This window comes from Bombus terrestris, chromosome 15 (assembly GCF_910591885.1).
Source record: "Bombus terrestris chromosome 15, iyBomTerr1.2, whole genome shotgun sequence".
In the NCBI taxonomy this organism is placed as follows: Eukaryota; Metazoa; Arthropoda; class Insecta; order Hymenoptera; family Apidae; genus Bombus; species Bombus terrestris.
In genome coordinates, this window is record NC_063283.1 from 2,203,261 (window position 1) to 2,223,168 (window position 19,908).

At 33.9% G+C, this 19,908-nt stretch overlaps 2 protein-coding genes across 6 annotated transcripts; one reads left to right on the forward strand and one right to left on the reverse strand.

Annotated features, from left to right (window-relative positions):
• The first annotated feature begins 523 nt into the window (after positions 1 to 523).
• Positions 524 to 16,902, forward strand: LOC100643137 (protein hu-li tai shao). Of its 5 annotated transcripts, none has more exons than XR_007226542.1 (16): positions 536 to 1,056; positions 4,894 to 5,243; positions 5,491 to 5,677; positions 5,747 to 6,129; positions 6,200 to 6,649; positions 6,778 to 6,914; positions 6,988 to 7,105; positions 8,665 to 8,778; positions 8,905 to 8,997; positions 9,129 to 9,324; positions 9,415 to 9,552; positions 9,655 to 9,726; positions 14,017 to 14,084; positions 15,637 to 15,818; positions 16,123 to 16,159; positions 16,528 to 16,902. XR_007226542.1 is itself a non-coding variant. In XM_048412640.1 (14 exons), the coding sequence occupies exons 2-14, from the start codon at positions 5,133 to 5,135 to the stop codon at positions 16,558 to 16,560; spliced, it is 2,100 nt and encodes a 699-aa protein (XP_048268597.1). In that variant the 5' UTR covers positions 537 to 1,056; positions 4,894 to 5,132; the 3' UTR covers positions 16,561 to 16,902. The 5 variants fall into 5 exon arrangements, 2 of the variants coding, with proteins under 2 accessions (XP_012172087.2, XP_048268597.1); XR_007226540.1 differs by having other exon boundaries at positions 15,675 to 15,818; XR_007226541.1 differs by having other exon boundaries at positions 15,690 to 15,818.
• On the reverse strand, positions 15,842 to 19,639 carry LOC100643627 (tubulin alpha-1 chain-like). The gene is made up of 3 exons (XM_003401109.4): positions 19,000 to 19,639; positions 18,497 to 18,713; positions 15,842 to 18,417 (listed from the first exon to the last, which is right to left on the reverse strand). The coding sequence occupies exons 1-3, from the start codon at positions 19,000 to 19,002 to the stop codon at positions 17,291 to 17,293; spliced, it is 1,347 nt and encodes a 448-aa protein (XP_003401157.1). The 5' UTR covers positions 19,003 to 19,639; the 3' UTR covers positions 15,842 to 17,290.
• Between the last annotated feature and the right edge of the window lie 269 nt (positions 19,640 to 19,908).

Sequence of the window (19,908 nt, forward strand, 5' to 3'; positions counted from 1 at the left end):
TGTATATCAAAGGTATATACATATATATGTATATTTTTATTGATAGAATGTGAGGAAACAGAAATGAATTGAATAGATAAATGAATGGATAAACACATACATATATATGCTGCATTAAAATTAAGGTGTAAAACGATATATTATTCGATATAACTATTGTTATATAGAATTATGTAGGGAAGGAAGTATTAAGATTAACTTGTAATGACAATATTTCAATCTGCATTGTCAATTTATTAATAAATGACAGAGATTCTACTTTTTCTTGTTTAAAGTATTTTATATTGCCGCAGTAAAAAAATATTATCGATTAATCGTAACATATCGACTTTCGATGATTTTTGGTATATACGTATTGTACGTAGTATTTCATTGGTTGTGCAAAACTCGAACGTTTTGATTGGACGGTAACTTGAAAGGCAGCCAATCAGACGGTATATTTTCGAGAAGCGATTTCTCATTGGGTCGCTTTCAGATCAGTTGCGCACCAGTATTGTGCGCACGATCCGCGTGCCCATTGTACAATTAGTTGGAGGAAAAAAGCAGGAATGCGGGGCAGTGTAGAGACGAAGACGAAATATTCACACTTGATAACCAAGTTTTAATACATCGTTTAGGAGAATCGACCTCTGTACACAATCGAAAGGGGGCCAAGTATGAGTATTCTGACTGACATAAATACATGTTATATAATATAAATAAATTATAAAAGCATAGGTTAAAAAGTAGGCTGGTTGGAAAAGTAAATACAGAAGGAGAAAAGGAGATATAAAGCTCGAAGTGGTTGTAACGAAAGTGGTGAACAGAAGATATAGGTGGAAGTGGAAGTGGAAGTGGTGGTGGTAGGAATAGTAGTGGTGGTAGTAGGAGCGAAGTAGGTAGGAGGAGGCTTGGGGAAGGTTTGCCAGCCGCCGGAAGAGCATCGACGGCGACGGGGGCGGGGAAGCTGTCCACCGAACGGAACGACCGCTCGGTGATACGAACAGCGAGTCGAACGGTTCCCCAAACGAATACGGATATATCGATCATTGACGATAGTTGCCGATTTTGCGCTAGGTAAGTCACTACTTCACTAACTAATAGTAAAAAATACCATTGTAAATACGAATCACTTGGAAAGTTCCAGCACTCTATACGAGAGAACGTGGTTCGAAATAATTGACAAGAATGACGTAGCGTAAGGGGTGTGTCGTACCGTGCCGAGTTGTGTAGAGTCGAGTCGAGTCGATTGAGCGGCAATCTTGGATATTTCTTTCTACATTTGTAGACACTTTTCGACAACGCATTGTCTCACAATTTCGTTAGTCGTGTTTCTCATCGGTTTAAGAATATTTGGTAAAAGTACGTCGATAATTACTGTCAAGATACTCGCTGTCATAATTGCGCCATTGAAACCCATTATTCACCATTGCTGTATCGCCATTTGCATTGTTAAACCATTGACCTTCTTTTATTTCTATATTCGTGTTAAACATACAGCTTTAATGAAAAATTTAACCTTAAACGCGATTGCAATTTGCTACTCCATTCTTTCACTTAACATAATGTTTTACAGCATTGCGTAGACTATGACCGGCGGGAACCATTCAGTTGAAACTAAAAACTATATTCATTTCAGTTTTTTATTTCGTGAATTTAAAAGTTGATATTATTTTAGTGTTCTATATGGAGGTTGTCTCTACAATGATAAATAAGTGTGTCATTATTTGAACAGCAGGCGAGATTCAGTTTCCTTTCGTTATTCTCTACGTGTATTTAATCAATTGGTTACACTGCTCCGCCTAGTAGTGTCAGGACAAAAAAGCTCGGCAAGGTGTAACCAGTGTACAAGTTGATTCTCTTTTATGCTATTAAATTTACTTCTGAATGTCGCGGGTGCGCACGGTTGTGTACACGAAATTGCTCGCGTTTGTTTGTAGAGGACTAAATTGACATACATGTAGTGGTCATTTGGGCGTATTCACACGAATAACCATACGCTGAGTTCGTCTCAACGTCCTTATGATCGGATTCGTAAATGGTGAGAAAATAACAATGCAACGCGGATATTCTCGCGTAGGCAAGTGTCTTAAACAAAAATCTTAAATCATCACCAATTTTACCGTGAAAAGTATTATTTAACACGTAGGTCCAATAGGTTTCTGCATAATCGTTGACGTCTTTTTTTTTTGTTACAAACTCCAGACCGCCCGCGCGCAATCTATCGTCGCTTGGAAATAAACTTGCTACTCTCGAGTTTCGATTCTATAGTAGCCACGCTCACCTGTGCGTTTGCTAGTGTGTTGATTTATCTCTTCAGCTTTTTTCAACTTTTGATTGATTTAAATGCATTTCACTTGAATTTACCTGTAATTATAATTTGCTGTTCCTCTGAATCTTATCAAATATTTTTGAACAATATTACTATTCGAATTTAAGTAAAACGTATATAATAACAAATGGTTCGTTATTTCGTTAAAAGATCTGTTCTACGAATGTACTATATTGACGTAGACTACAACGATCGTGCCTTTCATTATGCCCGGGCAAACGTAGTATCGCCCAACGAGCACCGATAGTAAGCTTTACGTTTTAAGTTATGACATCATCGCGTCGAGAAACAGCGGACGCGTCGCATTAAGTATCTCGCGCGCAATACGCGCATTCAGTTCACTATCTCGATAGTTCAATACATTATCTACGTTTTTCATCCTAATTGGCTCTTTTCCACGAAATACTAACAGGTCTCGTAACTTGTTTGACCAGTTTTTATATTTTTCTCAAAAAACACATATTTAAATAGACGTATAAATTTAATAAAAAGTCATTCGTATGAAATATACGAGAAAGCGAAAAATTGATATCGTCATGATACAGATAAATGATAGCAAGGTAATGTCGATTAACCGTGAATAGCTAGAATTCAATTGGCGTTCCTTGATGAACGTTAATTGAAGGAATGACATTACTTGGTCATAATGAATTATGTACGTACGTAAGATAAAGAAGTTGTTTAAAATAAGAAATCTTTTTGAGTTTTTTCTTTCCGCTAATTAAATATTGAGATAAAATAATATAAAATAATTTAATAAACGTTTATATCTTTTACCTGTCACATACTAATCAATAAAATTTAATGTAAAAAATTAACCAAGTTAGGATATATATAATACAAGAGAAAAATCATATTAATATTTAAAATATATAATAATGTAAATATGGATAGAACTTTGTAATAGTGATCGCTATTGTTATATCATATATACTGTTTATGATTAATCTTGAAAGTAAATTTTATTGTTAAACTATGAGAAATAAAATTTATATTATTATATATCTCGAATATTGGTATAACAATATAACAATTTGCTTTTTTATAAAATAATACAATGACTTTAATATTAAACAACGTGCATTATTCGATCAATAACTTAAACTGCAGTACTTTTTATTTGTTTTAACGTAGCATATAGTTACAGAATTTTGTTCATATTTTAAAATAGGTAGTATTATTTTTTTAAAATGTAGAAATAATAAACTATAATTACGTTTACTGAAATTAAAAGGAATTGAGGAAATTGGTAAATAAAATCCTTTTCTCCACCATTGTGTGTACGATAACGTTTGGAACGAAATCGATAAAGTGAACGGCAAAAAAGCAGTTGAATAGAAAATCGCTCTAGACATAGTGGCAAAGATATTTCGTATGAGCAGTTGTAAAAAGAATTTGTAGAACGATCTCTGCAATTTGCCTGTTTAGAGTAGAATTTGCGGAAGTTGAGAATTTGGGTTAAGCATACGCTTCCGAATTATCAAGAGCCGTTAAACAAGGTTATTAGCGATACTTTAGTGTATGGTGCTTGACACATCTAACGATGAACAGGTGCAATATAAAATATACTTATTTTTTTACTGTACAAATTAATTTAAATAATAATATACCAAAGCAACCTTTTCTGTTCTTTATAATTTTATTATAAATTCGTATTGTAGAAACAGTTCGTGTTATTCAGTGCTCAGATTTTTGTACATTTTCTGAGCAATCATTAGTTGGATAAGTATAAAGAAAAAATAAAGCACACATTAAATATATAATCTTCAACAATATTAATTCTATATGTCCGTATTAAACTTCTTTTATTAACCAAATATTCTTAGAAGTCTGACGACACTTATAAGTATTATTCTTGTCACAATTATGCTCCAATGGTTTTAAGATGTATCTATTTTTAGCATACGTGTTATTTTAAACAGACTTGAAATATCAGAAATAAAGATGGCGGCAAAAAAATCAAGAGCAAATAATCTAGAATATAAGAGATTAAATATTTTATTTTTGATAGTAGAATGGCAGGATGTAGATACATTTATTGTTGTAGTATATTTAAAAACTGAACAAAAAGAGATACGGAAAATATAAAATGAAAGATAGCGTTAAGATAGAGGGATTAGGATACGACCATAGGGGAAGACGATGGAAACACGTGATATAAATAAACGTAGTAAGAATTTGAAAAAAGGAAACTACGATTTCAGTCGCACTAAGGATTCTTGTAATTTGCCCCTACCATCTACGCGTTCGACGCACCTTACTCTACTTGACTGTTACTCGGAAGTTTATTGATCGTTTGCTGTCTCCTGTCGCTTTTCTTGTGTTCATTGGTTTCTACATTCGAAATGAGCAGAGAAACGCCTGAAAATTATCTTTCCTATAGATAACGAAGTATGATATACCCTTTATGTCAGAATCAAAAGAATACTAAAAGATAATGTGTTAAATCAGTTCTATTTAACTAGGAAGATAAGAATTATATCTAATCGAGAAACGAGTCCCTTGTTTTTCCTTTTAATTTTTAAAAATATATTAAAACGTATTAATAGTTATTAATAATGATATAAAACATTTTGTTTTAGTCGGTATTCAACGGCAGGGGTGGAAGGAGGTGGAGGTGGCGGAGGAGGTGGCGGCGGTGGTGGTGGCGGCGGTGGAGGAGGTGGTGGCGGCGGCGGCGGTAGCAGTGACAGTGGTAGTGTCGTAGCTAGTGGTAGTGGCGGTGATAGTGATAGCGACAGTGATTAAAAATACGAAAAAGCAAACAAACGACGAGTAAAAAGAATATAATTTAGAAAAGAAAGGACAGTAATTAGCAAGAATGGCAGACACAAGTCAGCAACAACCGTTGACTGAACCACATACGAATGGGGTAATGGACGGTTTGACAGAAGAAGAGAAGAGTAAAATGCGGCCTGCAGACATTGATGCGGTAAGATTTCGAAAAAAATTTTTTAAGGAATAGAAGAATTTTTGTGGTATCTTGTACTTACGTTTTGTGCTACGTGTAACGTTTTCGACAAATACTGCGCTTTTTAACCACCTCTTTGGGATTTCTAGACATATATAAAATAGTCCACTATCAGACGGTATATGCGACTTGAAAGAAAAATCGCACAACAGTGTTGCATATCTAAGAAATATTTTTAAATTATATTTTCCATTACATTTTTGTGTAGGATATGAGGGAGATGGAAAGAAGGAAGAGAGTTGAAATGATGATGAATTCTCGAATTTTTCGCGAAGAATTAGAACGAATTATTGAGACACAAATGAAAGATGGTGCTGGACCATCAGGTCTACTACAGCAAATCTCTGATATGATGGGTGCACAAGGTGCTCGGTTTAATGCAAATGTTTTTAAAAGTAAGTTCATTAAATACCAGTTATTCAATTGTGTTTTATCAAATGCTTATCTAACTAATTCTATTACAGCTTCTAATTGTGTATTACCTATCAACGATATACGCGGTGTCGAAAGTATGGGTTATGCAAAGGGAGAGAAACTATTGCGTTGCAAATTGGCAGCAGTATTTAGACTGCTTGATCTCTATGGTTGGACTCAAGGTGTTGGTGGACAAATTACAGCACGCTTAAATCAAGATCAAGAACACTTTTTAGTTAATCCGTATGGTCTGTTGTATCATGAAGTTACTGCTTCAAGCTTGATTAAAGTTGATATGCAAGGAACGGTCGTGGAACAAGGGACGACCAATTTTGGTGTTCATGTGGCAGGGTTTCAATTGCATTCAACAATTCACGCTGCTAGACCCGATATAAAATGCATTGTTCATATTACCACTCCGTCCGTTACTGCTGTGAGTAAAGAAATACATATTTTATTCTGTTTTTACATTTTGCATCTCTGTTAATTATATATTTCCTCAGATCTCGTCATTAAAGTGCGGATTACTGCCAATTGGACAAGAAAGTATAGTAATAGGAGAGGTAAGCACGCATCAGTATGTAGGTGGATTTTTTGAACCAGAAGAAAAAGAGAAGATAGCAAGAAATCTTGGACCGATGAATAAAGTTATGCTTTTAACGAATCGCGGTGCTCTCTGCTGCGGAGAAACTGTCGAAGAAGCCTTCTTCAATGTTTACAATACGGTCCTAGCTTGCGAGACCCAGTTAAAACTAATGCCTGCTGGTTTGGATAATTTAAATCTTATTTCCGAAGAGTCTAAGAAAGCTATATTCGAAGCCTCGAGAAAACCACCCACACCGCAACAAACGGCTCAAATCACCGAAACCACTGCTCTTGCTGAGAAACTCGAAAAGCGTTGGCGAATTGGTGGAACTGAATTTGAGGCACTTATGCGAATGCTCGATAATGCAGTAAGTATATAGACCTTCCGTTGTTTTTACCTTAGTCCTCCTGTTTTTTTCTTTCATTCCGGAACGTTGCATCGTTCTTGCTTATTAATGATCCTGTAATAACTAACAAGTTATTGGGTCATTCACAGGGTTTCCGAACCGGCTATATATACAGAAATCCACTAGTAAAAGGAGAACCTCCGCGGCCTCGGAACGATGTAGAAGTACCACCGGCAGTCTCATCTTTGGGATATTTACTCGAAGAAGAAGAACTTTATAAACAGGGGTAAATATGTTTGTTACATAAAGGTGCTTCACAATTATTGAAGAAAACTTATTACGTTCCCACTTTTTTATAGGCTCTGGAAAGGTGGCCGTAAAGGCACGGATAGGTCACGTTGGTTAAATTCGCCCAATGTATACCAAAAGGTCGAAATACTTGAAACAGGAACACCCGATCCGAAGAAAATTACAAAGGTAGAAGTCATCACTTTTGAGAACAAAACTGAATAGATGTAACGGCGTGCGTCTAAAATAAGAGATAAATAAAAAAAAAATAATAGAAGAAAGTAAAAAACAGTGTATGGGAAGGAAGATGAAATTTGCGCAAGAATTAGACGATCTTGCATAATATTATTAAAAAAAGTACTATTAAGACAATGTCAAGATTTGCATTTATATTAAGATTAATATTTTACATGCACATGTTGTTACATTTATAATCTTCTATAAAGTTATTTGTCGAAACGTAATTATCATCGTTAATTGTAAGAAAAGAGATCGTACAAGTTTTCAAAAATATTGCTTAGTTCCTTTGAGTTAAGGAAACAAATCAATCATATTTCATGTTGTCCATTATTCTCTTTCAATATACTTTATTGCATACATTTAAGACACGGCGAAAGAGAAAAGATCTCATATGGAAAGTAACTGAAAGTAAAAGTTCATAATTATTCTGAACATTGAATCCTCCTGATCAATTATATTACATTTGTTCGTTGTTTATAATCTTCGTAGTGATATTTGCGTACCTTCGATACATTCCAATTTATGATATTATAGTAGAAAATACACTGTAAAGAAATTCATGTGAAAAGAAAGGAAAGAGAGAGGGAAAAGGGAATACAACCTAATACATCTAATAAATTCTCAACGATCTACTTATGATTAATATAAAATGTAGTTCTAAATAAATGTTGCTATAATATTGTGTATCTTTCGGTGGATTGACTAAAATTATAATGGGACTTTATCGCGCCTCTCTCTTGTAGCTTATTAATATATAAATAAATATATGTCTACTGTTTATCGTGTATAGGTAATTTTCCGAAAAAAGATAGAACCCTTCTCTTTAATTTACAACGGCATGGCAGCATGTATAAAATGAAGAAAAAAATAGAAAGAATTTTATTGAAGTGTGTTATGAATCTATGTTTCAATGATCGATTCGATGAACAAATAATAGCCTTATTCTCGAGCATTTTGTCGAGTTTATGGCATTTTAACGCTGTTGTATGAGCATCGAATTTAAGATAATCATATGATGCGCATGGATATCATTATTTGACTGATTCACATTCGAAACTGTGTATGAATGTGTGCCTGTTAAAATCGTGTCGTCGAAGGGATGGATATTCAACTCTTCGTCCCACTGCATTTACAAAACCAGATCGATCGACCCTAGATCAGAGGGAGGTAGATATGAAACACTCGAAGAATATTCGCTGTTAATGAAAGTAGTATATATAGGCGTAAATAGACGTAGACGTAATTTTTTTAATGTTGTAAGAAGATTAGATCGTAGGTAAATTAATCGAAAAATTTGTACTTGAATTTGGCAAATGAACAGTCTAAAATGTTGCAACATTAATAATGTGTTATGCACGCAAATTGATTGAAATGATAACGAGACGACATCACCAGCAAAGCAGGCACACATAACATACGCAGACAATGCGAAAATAGGTATCTCATAATGCTGTGTTGGATGTCGAATTATCGATAAGGGTCGACTAACGTTCTGGTTTTGTGTGCAGTGGGTGTCAGACGGATCTCCGACGCATAGCAGTACACCGGTGAAGATCGACAGTGCCCTTCAATTTGTACCGAAAAATACCAATCCAAAGGAATTTAAACAATTACAACAACAGGTAAGTAACATGAAATTGTATTGATTCAGTTTACGTTCATTTCTTAAAATATTTCAATGAAATAATATGTAAATATTTTGTATTTGCAAACTGATTAAACCCTTGGAGCTGTGCTTTTTTGTCTAGATAAAGGATTACCGTAGGGCGGATAAGATATCAGCTGGACCACAATCCCACATATTAGAAGGAGTTACATGGGAAGAAGCTAAAAAAATGCAGGTGATGTGACACATTTTTAAGTAATAACTCGAAATTAAAATTATAATAATTTATTAGTTTACTATTTTGTTAAATTATACATCTTATTTTTTGGTAAAATATATATTGATGAGAACATTCGCTTATGAAAGGATGCCACTATTAGCGGAACAGGAGAACAAGTAGTGTTGGTAGGGGCAGCCAGTAAAGGTATCATACAAAGAGGGTTTCAACACAACGCAATGGTTTACAAGACACCGTATGCCAAAAATCCTTTCGATGCTGTTACTGATCAAGAACTCGATCAGTATAAGAGAGAAGTTGAACGCAAACAAAAAGGAGATATCTGTAAGCAAAATAGCATATAAACTTGCCCTCAATTGAAAATTTACATAGTGAGTAAATTTAATCTTGGTTTGATCTTTTCTTGTTTTACAGATGATGAATCGCAATCAGAATCGGAAGCATTGTCATCATTCAATGTTAGTCGAGCAACACACGAATCAAGCACTGCCAAAAGTCCAATTCAATCGCCGGTATCTGTAACTTCGGAAACAGAAGAAGAGAGCAGAGATGGTAAGTAACAACAAATTCTCATATGTTTTTTATATTTTATTGTTATCTCAGAACTGAAAAATAAATCAATCAATCAATGCATCGTGTCTCAATTACTTTCAGAACCCCGAGTACTACGGATAGAAACGAAACAAGTGCCTGCACCAAGTCAACCTGAAGTTGTATTGAGCGACGGTAAGCTATTTTTTACAATTTTTAGCTTCCAGAGCCTATGCACTTTAAATCGATCATTTTCATAGAGGCGGAGATATTTTGAAAATGATCGAAGAAACGTGCAGTATGCATGTTCGATATAATATATGGGGAGTCTTGTGTCGTATTACTTTTACATTTTCTTTTTTAAGTCTTATTTCTCTTGTCATCTATGTGTTTCATAATATTGCATTTTTTAAATGAAATTTCGTACAATTAATGATAACGATCGCAAGGCTTGTTCCATAAGCACGAAGGTGTTGCAATTTATCATTACATTTTTTCCCTACCTTAATTTGTCACCTTTATTTATGATCACTAACGCTTGCACCTTGCATGTATGTACTTACATTCGCATAAACATTCTGCATATTTATGTTTGGTACAGGAGAATAAGTGTTATTTCCTCCATATTCTTCCCCTTTTTTTAATTTTTGTCCTAGATTGCACGTTAACTACCTTGCTTCGCATTAATAAATAATATTATATTCTCATTATAATTTTTTCCTTGAATTACGAATTATAGTAAATGTAATTTATAAATGCTGTGTGCACAACTCGAGTATGGTAATGACTGACACGATTTTTAAGAAATCAATTTGTCCTGATATATACTCGGATCAATTTGTTTGATTTGTTTGATGTCACAGCTGAAAAATTTTAAGATATTATACTTTTCATCTTGTCAGCTGTTGCGAATACAAGAAATATCTCAGATACGCAGGTGTGAGCATCCGTGATCATAATAAATATCTTCTGAGAAAGAAGATAAACGAAAGGAGCAAATATTAAAATACAATTGTGGTGTTATGGGACACTATGATTGCAGATCTTGGTTCACCGAGCAGGTTCTGCAGTCAATGCAAAAACAAATGTGAGAACAAGATTGAAAATGATGCCTGCATTATTAGCAAACATCTTCATTATCCAGTTGCTGAACTATATCGATACGAACCACGTTTAGAAATTGTCCGAGGTGACATAATCGCAGAGCGGTTAGTAACTAAGTTAATCGACTACCGTCCTTGTCCTCCAGTTATATTAACTGGTGAGCAAGTAAATTGCTCGGGTGACACGAAATACAATGGTCTTGAACAAGTTCCAAATTCGGTTTACTTTGAAGACAAAAAAACAAAAGAAGAATCGATCAAGAAAAGAAAATCTAAAGTTCGTAGATCATTGGAAATGAAAAATAACGTAAATTCATTGAATGTTCCGTCTTCTAACGAAAAAATGAAAGAAAAAGATAGAAATGATAAAACGAATTTGAAGTCGATCGATACAAGCTCTATGGAACAGATTACCCAAATAGTAAGCTGTATTGATTCAAACATACAGCCAACGAAAACAAGATTAATCGCTTTATCTTCTCCTGAACTTAAAATCTCAAAGAAATATAGTTTAGATCCGTCCGATATGAGTTTAATATACAGTTTGACACCATGTATGAATTCAGAAAATGATCACGAAAATATCGATAAAACGATGATAGACAAATCGTCGAAGTTATCAACATTTACATTTGAACCCAATAATAACTTGGAGCAGAATTGCTTTTTGCAATCAAAAGAGGAGAAAAGTCCCAAAAACGAACAACAACGATGGGGAGAAAAGGACTGCGTAGACGATAAAACTGATAATTATATTTGGTTCAATTCGTTATCCGACAATGAAAAGTCTGAGCTTTCTAACGATAATAAGACTATAAATAACGATATATGTTTTGATAATGGACAAGTTGAAATTTGTTCGAACGAAGGATCTGATATATCGGAACTATTCGCTGACACGCCTTTAGAATTGCTGGAAACTACCGGTGAATATTTTCGAAATGACATAAGCAATATAGCGAATGAAATTATCGCGGAACTTAATGGAAATGACACGTATATGATCATTTACTGTCTAGTAAATGAAATTTTTCAGAAAGTTTATGATACTCTCTCGAGTATAGAGTTAAATGATCGATCTAGTTCGCCGTTATCAACCATTTCTTGGCAATTCTCAACTCCAAAATTATGTTCGAACGTAAAAGATGATAAACACACGCCGAAGGAAATCGATAAGACTCAGACCAATCAAACTACACCTGTTATAGTTATACATGAAGTTATTCACCATGTGATCGATGCATGCGATGAAATTAAGAAAGCAAAAACCTATGCAAATATAGAGCTGAGAGAAAAGGGGAACAATGATACTGTTAACAATGACGAAGAAAACATCGGACAGCAGAAGGATTTGACAACGATGATAAACAGTGACAAATTAAAAAAAGCATCTGATCGAAATACACAAGTTGCACCGACTGTTACCACTTTTGAAAATCTGGTTTTACACGAGAAGAATGATCAGTCTGCTGAAACAGCGACAGAAGCAGATGACATGACGGAAGCAGCAGTTTTCGAATTTCATACGCTAGTGAAGGCGAAGCCAACAAATACTGATAAAAAGGAATTTGAATTGAACTTCCGAATAGAGAGAAATTTTGGTGTTGAGAGCAGCGTTGAAAATAAAAAATCGCATAGGCAAAATATGGAAGAAGTTGAGCCCGGTCTATCTGAAAGTGTAGAGAAACTCGCTGAGATAGATTGGAATATACATTCAGATGTTGAAAATAAGAGATCTCATAAAAAAGATAAGGAAGAAGTTAAACTCAGCCTATCTGAAAGTTTAGAGAAGCTTGCTGAGGTGGGTTCGAATATAGATTCGGATAATTTACCCGAAATTGATACAAGGGAAGAAGAATTAACAAAACTATCAGAGACTTCTAAGACTGTAGAGCTGAAAGAAAAAGAAGACAGTAATACTAGTAACAATGAGAAAGAGGAAATCGGACAGCAGGTGGATAATTTGACAACAATGATAAACAGCGATGAATCAAAAAAAGTTCCTGATCAAAGTATGGGAGTTACATCGATTTCTTTTGAGAATTTGGCTTTAGACGAGGAGAATAATCAATCTATTGAAACAGAAGCAGACGCAATTTTCGAGTTTCGTACAATAGTGAAAGCGAGGCCAATAAATACTGATAAAGAAGCAGTTGAATTGAACTTCCGAATAGAGAGAAGTTTTGATGTTGAGAACAGTGTTGAAAATAAAACATCGCATAGACAAAATAAGGAAGAAGTTGAGCATGAAAGTTTAGAGAAACTCGTTGAAATGGATTGCAATGTAGGTTCGTATGATTTGTTCGAAATTGAGAAAAGAAGAAGAGAACCAATGACACTATCAGAGACTACTAAAGCTGTAGAAGCGTGCGTTGATTGTATTTATTGTATGAATTCCTGTCCTATGGATTACAATCAAGAATATTCTCCGTTGTCGACCATAGGTGAAGAAGAATCAGACGAGAAGATCGTGGATTTAAACGCAGAAATTGGAGGAAAACGACTTAATGATACTTATACATTTTATGATTCCGACGAAATCGTAAATGACAAAGAATTATCTAGTCATAACTTAGAAAATAACAATAACGCATTCCTTTAAAATGATCTCATCAAACGATCAACCATCATCCTTTTCAGAAATTCATCCCCTCAAAGATGTAACACTTGCTTCAGTGGAGTTTCTTTAAGTTAATAACTTGAGAAAACCAATAGTAGAACCATCATCGTAGAATTTAGTTCCTAGGATTATTTAAAGAATACTTTTTCAAATATCCACAAAAATATTCCTTTTCTGTTGCTGCAAACCAAAGAAATTTTTTTATTTATCAAAGGTATAAAACGATATGTTAATTTGTATTTTATTTTTACACAGTGCTCGTTTTGTTTATTGTTTATATCTAGTGTTTGCAATTGTATTATGCACATTGTTCGTGTCCTGATATTGCATACTTTGTCTTTTTAGTTTTTCTTTCTTTATTTATTTATTTTTTCTTTTATTTGTATCGTACATGTTTTGTATGCGAAACATATTAAGATTATGAAATAAATAATTTTCTTAAAAGTAACGAGATACAAAGATCAAAACAAATCATTTTAATATTCATTTTAACATCTTTATCAGTTGTTATAATGTGACTACATATTCGAAACGCTTGAAGAGCAAACAAGAATTATACTTTGGTTTTCGTTTTCGAGGTAAGCGTGAGTATTTGACTATTCTTCGCCAATTTCTTGTGACATTCTAACTTATACACTAATTTTATTTATACACTCTATTAATTGTAAACATAAATTTTACATGATATTATGCTTCCCTTCTTTATCATTTATATGTAAAATTTTTAGACAACGTGTAATATTTCTCACCTTATTGTTTCAGGGGAAAATACCGTAAACGGCGATCACTCTGATGCCCATCACAGTACATTTTCTCAAAGTAGTAAAGAGGTTTGTTTCATATGTCATCTTAACTTAAATAATATCATTATTATCCTCGAGTTTTATCACAAATGTGCAATATTATCTTATATAACTTTAATTTTTATCGTGCTATATTATCGATTAATAGAACTTGAAAAATGCAAAAATAAAAGGGAGCGATGAATTATCGAAAGAAAAGCTCGAGGATTCTCAAAGTATATATGCGATAACGAAATATATATCGCATATATACACACAGTCACAAGATTGGAACATACCTTTTATCATGCATTAAATCTTCATTATAACAATTTAAAGATCAGTGCCAATTGCGTGACACATTTTGCATATAAGGATGTTTCGTAAAATGATAAAGCTACACATTTTTGTCTTTTACTATTTCTAACGAATCTACGTCGCATCGTGTTTTATACGTGAAAGAATTAGTCGTGATTATCTTTTATCTTAAACTAATCGTAAATTTTTACGAATCTTTATATCACAATCTCATCTTTAATTTATCAAACGAGTCTTAAGAATCATACACAAATGCTGCTTCGTCATTAACTGCGATATAATGCTAGGAATAAGCTAGTACGCCAATAGTGTTCGCTTGCATGAATCTAAGAATGACCGATTTTTATGGATCCACAATAAAGATCATGCAAAACGCTAAGGGGCGAAGGAAAAGAAAATGGGACACACGTGCGCGTGTATTTATACACATATGTATGTACAATGCTATGGAAACATTTTAGACCATCTACGACGATAATCTCATAATTGCAGGTAATTTTTAGGAAATATTCCCATACTATACAGGGTTATATGATATTTTGAAAGTCATAGTGGTATAAGTCAAGATTTTGAGAACTTGAATATTTTAAAATATCATTTATTTAGTTTTATAATTAATTAAACTATAACCTCATTTGCTGTCACAGTACGTTTTTATGGCGTGCAAAAATATAATCAATTCTGTATAATAATAAACATAGAATACTGTTTTGTGTAATCAGTGATCTGATTTATACCATTATGATTCAAATAAAAACGAATCTTTAGATATTCTCTACAGTGAGTACAGATTGATATAGAATTTTTTGCCGTAATGTATACATATGCAATATTATGTATTTCGAATCGTAAAAGTAACCGTGACCAAACTTCAACTTATAGCTAGTAAACTTTTACTTGCAAAGGTTAGGTGTCTTCGAATTCGAATTATGAGGGTAAAATATCGCGCCTAGTAATATGACAAATAATTCGAAATATAATAAGTTTATATTTCAATATGTAAAGATTTTCAGCTATACTGATAATTCGTGAATTAAATTCTTGAACAAAGTTCAAACAACATCAAGTATCGTTATACTCGTTCATAAAAATGAAATACTTCCTTTTATGTAGATAGTTTAATATTTTTGCATAGTACTGTACATATATATATATATATATTGATAAAACGATACATAATGGGAGAAAAGATTCGAGGAAGAAAGAGCAGGCGCGCGCGCGTGTGCGAGCTTGTAGGGAGAAAGAAGGAAAAGGCGAATTGGCTACTTGCATGTGCATGCAGAAAGGTTTATGGTTACGGTTGGGACCTTCCGTGTTAAGGGTTCCGTGTCGCAGGATGTGAGCGTTAGCGAGGAGTCACCGAAAAAGGAAAAGAAGAAGAAGAAAGGCCTTAGGACACCATCTTTCCTAAAGAAGAAGAAAGAGAAGAAGAAGCCAGTCGAGGCGTAGGTAGTCCTAACTTTGGTACGTATGTACAAAATACACAATATTGGAATTGGTATCTTTATTCATATCCACCTCATTCATTATTCTCGATTATACATGCGTTAATCTCTTTTCTCTTTTTTCCTTTTTTTTTTTACAATTATTGATTCTAACCAGTTGACTTTGCGTAGATCAATGTCGCATTTTTAGCAGATATTTGTTTGAAAGGTTATGTTATGATTGATGACAGGAATAAAATTGTCACTTTACACGAAACTTTCACTTATCTTTTTGCTAATTGGAATAGTTATACCGCGACTTACATCAGATTTTTTGTATCCAGGAAATACTAATCGTAAGAAGAAGTTCAAAGAAGAAAGGTAGGATAGAAATTTCTGTGTGAGAATATGTCTTCCTTCTCTTTCTTAATTTTCATTATTGTTATTGTTATTACTATTATAGAGTAGAAGAGCTATTAATGCTAATGTAATTCGCATAGTTGCAGCAATCTTAGATTTCGTATTCTATAGTCGCCAGTTAGAATCATGATTGCTATGATGGTGTTTATACGGTCACACGTTATTATTCGGGATTGCGTGTAACTCGTCTTTTGTTCACTAGTCTCTGAAAATCATACTGTTTAATCGATGTCTGTTTCGACATGCATCACGAGTATAAATAATGGAAACATAAGTTGTTATTGGATCGTACTTTATGAAAGGTTTTCCCTTCAATTTTTTATTTCCAGACACTGCCACGAGCAAAAGCTTATCGCAAATAAAAGAACTATTACCGAATGAGGATTAAGCTGCGAGACAGAGAAGAGTCGAAGATCGCAAAGCGAGTTAAAAAAAATGCATATACCGGAGACGAATGAAAATAGAAAATAGGAAATAGAACATAGAAAATTTAAAATTGAAATAACCGTGCAACAATCACAGCATCTTTCCAGGACTCAAGACTGCCATCGCATTACGTCTACGTACGATAAGAAACTATATTGTACTGTTAATGTTTTTACGTTTTTAATTTGTTAAAGCGTCGCGCTGAACTATTTAATCCGCTATTTAATTTTGCCTCCCCAGCCCCGTTTGTGTAATGCAATAAAACGAAACAAACGAAATACGTCTCTGATTGACAAGAAAATATGTGGGATAACTCCTCGTCGTGTTATAATTTTCATCTTCAATTTCTTTATTCCAAATATGTATATCCTTATCCCTTCTTGTGCCGCCTCTATTTAAGCTATTGTATGTAAGTACGTTATGTGTCACATTTACATACTATTTTTCAATCTTCTCTGTTTATGATACATCATTATACTTTACAATATTAATTTATTAACTATATATGTTAAGATAAAAAATATCTGTTCCTGACAAGATTTCTCGGCAGTAGAAGTTTTAAAAAAGATGAGGAAAAAGCGCGAAAATCAGAGTTAAGTGGTGAAACGAGAAAATTAGCGAAGAATAGACCAAAGGACTAAAAAGTATGAGAAAAATAAGCTCGATTCAGTATTCGTCGGCATTATCTGTTTCTACGTCAACCGAATCTAGCCCAACCTCTTCGTAGTCCTTCTCAAGAGCTGCAAGATCCTCACGAGCTTCGGAAAACTCACCCTCTTCCATGCCTTCTCCAACGTACCAATGAACGAAAGCTCTTTTAGCGTACATAAGGTCGAATTTATGATCAAGACGAGCCCAAGCTTCAGCAATAGCTGTTGTATTAGATAACATACAAACAGCGCGTTGTACTTTAGCTAGATCTCCACCTGGTACAGCTGTTGGTGGTTGATAATTTATACCAACTTTAAATCCTGTCGGGCACCAATCGACAAACTGTATCGTTCGTTTCGTTTTAATAATAGCGATTGCAGCATTTACGTCCTTTGGAACCACGTCTCCTCTGTACAACATGCAACAAGCCATATATTTTCCGTGCCTGGGATCACATTTGACCATTTGATTCGCTGGCTCGAAGCATGCGTTGGTGATTTCCGCGACCGAGAGTTGCTCGTGATATGCTTTTTCGGCGGATATTACAGGAGCGTACGTAACTAAAGGAAAATGGATTCTTGGGTAAGGAACTAAATTCGTTTGAAACTCGGTTAAGTCTACGTTTAAAGCACCATCAAATCGCAACGAAGCTGTTATGGAAGAAACAATCTGACCGATTAACCGATTAAGATTGGTGTAAGTTGGTCTTTCGATATCCAGATTACGTTGACAGATATCGTAGATCGCTTCATTGTCGACCATAAAAGCGCAGTCTGAATGCTCGAGAGTCGTATGCGTGGTAAGAATGGAATTGTATGGTTCAACAACTGCCGTGGAAATTCTCGGAGCTGGATATATCGCAAATTCTAATTTAGATTTCTTTCCATAGTCAACAGAAAGACGCTCCATTAATAGGGAAGCAAATCCTGATCCAGTACCACCACCGAACGAATGAAAGATAAGAAATCCCTGTAATCCGGTACATTGATCCGCTAATTTACGAATTCGATCAATAACCAGATCGACAATTTCTTTACCAATTGTATAGTGACCACGAGCATAATTATTCGCTGCATCTTCCTTGCCAGTGATCAATTGTTCTGGATGGAAAAGATGCTTGTACGTTCCAGTTCGAACCTCATCTACAAACGCATAAACAATATCGTTACTGTCTCTGAATATCAAATTTTTAATGATTTAATGACTCCTTTTTTCTCTTACCAACTACTGTAGGTTCCAAGTCAACAAATACTGCTCTAGGCACATGTTTTCCGGAGCTGGTTTCGCTGAAGAAAGTGCTAAAGCTATCATCGCCACTAAACTTATCTGATGGCATTTGTCCATCCGGTTGTATTCCATGTTCCAAACAATAAAGTTCCCAACAAGCGTTTCCAATTTGGACGCCAGCTTGACCGACATGAATAGATATACACTCACGCTGAAACGTAAAATTTTTTTCTATAAAGATCTTTTTCTTCTCCCTTTGCTTTTATTGCATATACAATTGTTCTTTTGAATTCAAAATATCGAACTATCACTTTTTTTCCAAAGAAAATTAGAATACAGGAGACTAATTTTTACATCGTTTAATAATGAACAGAATGTTATTCAGACTAATAGTGTATTAATGATTTATTATTTAGTTAAAATTTTTATTTCATCTTTTTCTTTCTGTTACTTTGACTACAGTAGTCACTTTGGACCGAATTGTGAACTTTTCTTACCATTTTAATTACGTAGAAATATAAAACTTTATTAAACACAGAATTTTTTGCTGACGAATAACACGTTTACACAGAAGATGGGTGCCGCTTCTTTGAACGATTGAAACTTAATGATGCAACACAAGAACGGTCGTCGGCCTCTTATATCCTCCACTTCGAATCATCTCGAAATGTACTCAAGTTAATTGCAAGTATTCATCGGAAAAGCTATTTTCCTATTTTGATACTTTTCATAATTAACTGTGTTTAAATTTGATACTAAACTGTGAATTTTTGTTTCATCGAAGTATCGTTTTTAGATTTAAGAGTAACAGTGTGAATATAAAAAGTTATATTTGACAAGTCCGCTCTCAGTTACGTCGCACTTAAGATTAAATCTAATAAACGAATATAAATAGCATATCTTAGCTAAAACTAGCTTTTGCTAGCCAAGTCGTAACTAGCCAATTGAACGAAAAGTTCGTGATGCACATTCTTGTGGTCTATTTTTGTTCACATACATATGTATATCTTTGACACTTGCAATTCGATCATTATGTACATATAGTACATATAAAAATACATATATATTCTATCATTAAATTCGCAATGTGCGGAATATCTTTATATTCCTAAATTTTCTTATTTTTCACATATAAAAAATATATAAACTATCAATTCGTATAAAAAATTTTTCTTTATTTTTGTTTTTTTGTTATTAACCCTTCACTTTCTACAACATATCCTCATGCAAATTTATAATATTTTAAGTTCATATTAGTGAATTAATGACTAAGTATCAATAACTGATACATACAAATAATATGTATTATTTCTTAGCTCTTTAAGCCGCTATGAAATAATATGAACTCTATTAATTAATCAATTTTCTGAATAAGCAATTCGAATGAAAATAATTTAGTTCTTCGT